Source organism: Engystomops pustulosus, chromosome 9 (genome assembly GCF_040894005.1).
Source record: "Engystomops pustulosus chromosome 9, aEngPut4.maternal, whole genome shotgun sequence".
NCBI lineage: Eukaryota > Metazoa > Chordata > Amphibia > Anura > Leptodactylidae > Engystomops > Engystomops pustulosus.
This window is the reverse complement of record NC_092419.1, coordinates 95,571,942-95,577,932: the sequence shown is the minus strand read 5'-3', so window position 1 is coordinate 95,577,932 and position 5,991 is coordinate 95,571,942. Positions and strand designations below refer to the sequence as shown.

Below are 5,991 nucleotides of genomic sequence, written 5' to 3'. Positions count from 1 at the left end.
AATTTTTCCACATTTGGAATTTTTTTTAAGCTTCGCAGTACACGGCATGTTAAAATAAATAACATTACGGGAAAGTTAAATTTGTTACGCACAAAATAAGCCCTCACACAGGTCTGTACACGGAAAAATGAAAAAGTTATGGATTTTTGAAGTTGGAGAGCGAGAAATGAGCCGAAAAACCCTCCGTCCTTAAGGGGTTAAAGGAAATCTACCATCACAATCAAGCATGAAACCAGGGGCTCTCATTCTTAGATCGAGGCACCGTGACTGTGGTGATCTTCTTATATTTGTTATCTATGGTCTCCTTCCTTCTAAATTCAACTTTTACAATTATGCTAATCAGCCTATAGGACTCCTGGGTTTGTTACCAGAGACTCTCTGTGCTGCAGCTTCACAGACTATTACACTATCTTCCCCACCTCCTTCTCCCCCAGCACTTCCCTCCTGGGGAGGAGACTGGGTAACGGTCTGTGAAGTTACAGCACAGAGGGACACTGGTAATACCCCCCCAGATCGCTTCTGGCTCATCAGCAGAATTATAAAAGTTGATTTTAGAAGGAAGGAGGCCATGGATAACACATATGTGTATGAGTAATTGATCCTGGTTTATCAGGATGGAATTTGATGGCAGATTTAATATTAGGATCTCACTAATTAATTCAGTTTTTCTATGAATTGAACCAAAAAGTCCTAAAATCTCTTGTGTCACAAATTAGCATCAAAAACTGCAACTCCTCTCATCACATGTCAAATCTGAACAGCAACTACACAAGTGGAAAAAAAAAATCAGTAGAATTTATTTTATAGTAAAATGCCGCCAATTTTTTTGTAACAAATAAACAATTCAGTTATCAAAATTTAGCACATTTTATAACTGATTTTTTTCCCATGTTCATCGCTGTCTCTCCTTGTCAGAGCTGGTGAATGTGAAGCTGAGATCTTACTATACATAGAGTCTCCCGGTGATATCTATCTATATAGCCATGTAATATAACTGTAGCAGCCAATCACAGCTCAGCTTTCATTCATACAGAGCAGCTAATAAAATGAAAGCATCGCTGTGATTGGTTAATATGGGTAACACTACTTTACTGCAAACAGCTCATGTATAACTCCCTTATGTATAACCATGGGACATAGTTTTGGCAAATGTTGGGCTAATTTGGGCTAATTTGGACCTATGGATGTATATGGCAGGTATGAGGTCACCACCTGGACACTATTATGCAAATGTCTTTGGGCTTAGGCAGAAATATTTTGCCTGTCCTATCAGAAGTTGATATACTGATATATGAGTAACTCCCGGAATAGAAGAGAGTCAAAAGAGTTAAATTTGCCATATTTAATATACATTTATCAAGTCTCCATAATTTATTATACAAGATGGCCGCTCCCTGTACTGGGTTTCCATGGAATCAGAATCCTCCCCATTCAACTGAGTTCTAAACATGATGTCATACCCGCTGTGATGTCATCACTGCTATATAACTCCCGCTCTGTACCCATAATTCTCTGAGGGTTGTATAGTAGAGGAGTGGTGAGTGAAGAGGAGATTTTTTGCTGTTTTACAGACGAATGATGGAAAGATTTTTTGTAAGTAGACTTTATTTACTGACGGATATCAGGATTATTGTTAGTGGTGAAATTTAGACATCAGGAAATAGACGGTCAGATTGTAATGTAGATAAGGGGAATCCTGGGCTATGTCGTACTGGGGCTCCTTGGGTCCACCAGATAACATTTTTCTGGAGGACCCTCTTCACATTCAACTAAAAAAAATTTAGTTGTCTTCCGCTGTATCTTTGTAATCCAGTATAAGGTTGGAGCCTGGGCCCACCGGAGGATCCTCCGATCCTCTGGTGGGACAGTCCGACACGGATGCTGGGGAATATCCGCTCCCATTTTTTGGTATCTGTTCTATATTTGGGACATTATTGATAGCGCTGTGTGTCCAGAGGAGCAGGAAGAAGATTTACCCCCAGACCCCTGTCCCTAAAGGACATATTATAAAACATGGTGGCATTATGTCCAGGTCCTGATGTCCCCTCCACCCATTCCTGATTATACTGAGGTCCTAGATCTATCATTAGGGTGACATTGAGGTGTCTGGGAGGGTGAGGGGAAGATCTAGTGCACTAGTTATAATATGTCACCCCCAGACTCATTCTTACACTCCTCTTGCTGATAACAGTTTAAAATTATAAACTTTATGTGAAGAAATTGCAAAAATTGTATAATTTACTCTAAAAGAAAGATGGCGGATGTGTGTACTGGTTACCATAGCAACAGAATCTTTCTCCATTTACTTTCTCTATCACTGCTGTATACAGCCTGGTATTACCCATAATGCTCTGAGAGATAGACTACGTGATATTGAAGATGTTCTAGAGCCGTCTACTACATCTTTACTCATTTCTGATTATATCAATGTCTCTTTCCACCAATGTCCTCCTATACTCCACTAGTGGTCTCCACCATCTCCGCTCCTGAAGGTCTATGGTTACTTTGCATGATTCCTTCTGGAGACGTCTCCATCATGTGGAGCCACAAATAATTTCACTGACCCGAAATTCTGTTCTTCTCTCTCCCCTATAGGATAAACTTACTGGACGCACCCATGTCCAAGTCCTGTCCCGCAGGGCACTGGAGCCGGAGGCTAAGCGCACATGGATCAAATCCTACAACGACGGGGTAAATAATTCTAGAGACGCCATCAGCCATCACCACATTATACATAACATGTGATATTGGGGTTATCTGGGGTTCACCTCCTCCATGTCATCTTATCAATAATCTATTTTTATGTCCTACAGCTAGGTCCTTCTCCTGCCTTTTATAATTTGGCTGCTGCTATGCATGATGGACCAGGAGAGCTGATGCCGGAGTCACCTGAGCCCTGCTGGATTGTTAGATCGGTAAGGAGGCCATTACTATATAGTCATGGACTCGCCATGTCCCATAACTGCTGCTGATGCTATTGATGATGATGTTGGAGGTCATGATGAATTGAGGGAAAATTATTCGAATTTGACAATTAATATGTATTGACAGGAGAGTTTCCTACCATTGGATCCGCCTCCTGAGTGTAGTACAGGAAAAACGCCGCTAGACTTGGACTGCATCATCACGGTAATGTCTCTTCTCCTCTATGATCCACACACGACTTATAGACAATGGGGCAGATTTACTAATATTCTCTAATAGACGCAAGATAAACTAGAGCGTGTTATCAAGTACATGATTTACAAATTTAGATGTAATAGTTACATCTGGTGTCCGCTGTACGTTTCTTAGATACAGGCACCGTGACTGTGGTAATCTTCTTATTTGTTATCTATGGTCTCCTTCCTTCTGAATTCAACTTTTAAAATTATGCCAATGAGCCTATAGAACTCTTGGGGTTGTTACCAGAGACTCTCTGTGCTGCACTTTCACAGACTATTACACTGTCTCCCCACCTCCTTCTCCCCCAGCACTTCCCTCCTGGGGAGGAGACTGGGTAACGGTCTGTGGAGTTACAGCACAGAGGGACACTGGTAATACCCCCCCAGATCGCTTCTGGCTCATCAGCAGAATAATAAAGGTTGATTTTAGAAGGAAGGAGTCTATGGATCACACATATGTTTATGAGTAATTGATCCTGGTTTATTGGTTTCCACCAATGTCCTCCTATACTCCACTAGTGGTCTCCACCATCTCCGCTCCTGAAGGTCTATGGTTACTTTGCATGATTCCTTCTGGAGACGTCTCCATCATGTGGAACCACAAATAATTTCACTGAACCCGAAATTCTGTTCTTCTCTCTCCCCTATAGGATAATCTTACTGGACGCACCCATGTCCAAGTTCTGACCCGCAGGGCACTGGAGCCGGAGGCTGAACACACTTGGATTAATTCATACGAGGACGGGGTAAATAATTCTAGAGACGTCATCAGCCATCACCACATTATACATAACATGTGATATTGGGGTTATCTGGGGTTCACCTCCTCCATGACATCTTATCAATAAGATGTCATTGATCTGAAAGTAATGTTTCTATTTTTATGTCCCACAGCCAGGTCCTTCTCCTGCCTTGTATAATTTGGCAGCTGCTACTGATGATGGACCAGGAGACCTGATGCCGGAGTCACCTGAGCCCCCCTGCTGGATTGTTAGATCGGTAAGGAGGCCATTACTATATAGTCATTTAGTGTGTGGTGTCCGCTGTGTGTACAATTTTCGGTGCTTTTCCATAGTAAATCTGGACCCATGTTTATAGCTGAATGGAGGATTCATTTGCTTTCTATCACTCTAAATTTCTGTGTATCCAAATTCTCAACAGGAAGAACCAGAGAAAAGAAGATCTACTGGATCAAGATGGAGACAAAGACTGAGGAGCCTCTTCTGCATGGTGAGGAGATCTCAGTCTAGGATGTGTATCTCAGCCTGGTGATACATGTCGTGTATCTCAGGATCTCATTCACAAGTGACTGGACTCGTGATACACACATCATCATCAGCTTTCTCTTATCTTTCCTCTGTAGAGCCGGGAATCAGTGATGGTGACTCCTTTCACGCCAGCTCTCAGCAGACCGGACACAAAAAACTTTGGATGCCAAGTAACAGAAGAAGAGCTCAGCCTGATGTCACATGGGCCAAAAGTCACCGTGATCCAGGTGAAACCCTATATGGTTGACGCTTCCACCCAGGTCCATGAGGATGAGTTCTGAGGTAGGTGGAACGCACATCAGTACATTGTGACAAGGACAACATCAGGAGATCTGAGATTCTGCAGATCGGAGTCTTCAGAACTTGTCCAGTGACTTCTCTTGTCCCGATATCACACACTATTTTACTATTACACGTCTACAGCTAAGGTGATGCTACTGCTGTTTTCCTCTTAGTTTGGAAAAGTGCATTATGGGAGCTCAAAAATATATTTATAACATACACCGACTGATTTTTGGCTTTTGCGTTGGATTATGTGACCTAATGTGAGACTTTCCAATGAAGATAATCCAGAATTTATTATTTTTTGCAGCTTTCATTCGTGAACTTCCTGACTGCTCTGCACTTCCTCCCCGATGATAAGAAGATCTTCTAGACGACCTGTGACCTACCGAACCTGTAAGTCCTGATAGTCTATACTCTGCCACATAGATGGAAACCTATCACTTCTCTACTAGTGAGCAATGTCCATAAGATATTCCCATCTAGGCCGGTGTCCATGTGGTATCATCACTGCTACGGACACTTAGATATGGATCATTCCAGGATGAGTCCAGTCTTGTAGACATGTAGCAGCCACTTGATGAGGAATGTATGTAGTGATATATCTTTGTTCTTTCATTAGGCCAATAGACGCGTCCTCCCGCCCCGGATGTCAGAGCTGGACGTCTATGACAATGAAGATCTGAACATCTACACAAACCTTTCTACTGAGGTTTTTGACTTTTGACCATTAAACGGATTATGTCAGTGTCAGGAGACTATGGTCTGCTGTACTGGATCCAAGATAGGCTCCACTAAAACTCACTGTCTGGTCTCTCCTTTTCTTTACATACACAGTACAGGGGGGTCTCCCGAGTGTTATACACAGTACAGGGGGTCTCCCGAGTGTTATACACAGTACAGGGGGGTCTCCTGAGTGTTATACACAGTACAGGGGGGGTCTCCCGAGTGTTATACACAGTACAGGGGGGTCTCCTGAGTGTTATACACAGTACAGGGGGGTCTTCTTAGTGTTATACACAGTACAGGGGGTCTCCCGAGTGTTATACACAGTACAGGGGGTCTCCTGAGTGTTATACACAGTACAGGGGGGTCTCCTGAGTGTTATACACAGTACAGGGGGGTCTCCTGAGTGTTATACACAGTACAGGGGGGTCTTCTTAGTGTTATACACAGTACAGGGGGTCTCCCGAGTGTTATACACAGTACAGGGGGGGGGGGGGTCTCCTGAGTGTTATACACAGTACAGGGGGGGGTCTCCTGAGTGTTATACACAG

At 43.0% G+C, this 5,991-nt stretch overlaps 1 protein-coding gene across 1 annotated transcript; it reads left to right on the top strand.

Annotated features, from left to right (window-relative positions):
- Window positions 1–1,476: 1,476 nt before the first annotated feature.
- Window positions 1,477–5,513, top strand: LOC140076944 (uncharacterized). Its single transcript, XM_072123751.1, has 10 exons — window positions 1,477–1,593; window positions 2,596–2,691; window positions 2,814–2,915; window positions 3,052–3,129; window positions 3,815–3,910; window positions 4,059–4,163; window positions 4,326–4,394; window positions 4,528–4,714; window positions 5,025–5,110; window positions 5,337–5,513. Exons 1-8 carry the CDS (start codon window positions 1,576–1,578, stop codon window positions 4,711–4,713), a joined length of 750 nt encoding a protein of 249 aa, XP_071979852.1. The 5' UTR covers window positions 1,477–1,575; the 3' UTR covers window position 4,714; window positions 5,025–5,110; window positions 5,337–5,513.
- The last annotated feature ends 478 nt before the right edge of the window (window positions 5,514–5,991 follow it).

Coding starts and splice junctions, on each gene's coding strand:
- LOC140076944 (XM_072123751.1), top strand. Junction 3,130..3,814: donor ACTTGGACTGCATCATCACG/GTAATGTCTCTT, acceptor TCTCCCCTATAG/GATAATCTTACTGGACGCAC. Junction 4,395..4,527: donor TGAGGAGCCTCTTCTGCATG/GTGAGGAGATCT, acceptor TTTCCTCTGTAG/AGCCGGGAATCAGTGATGGT.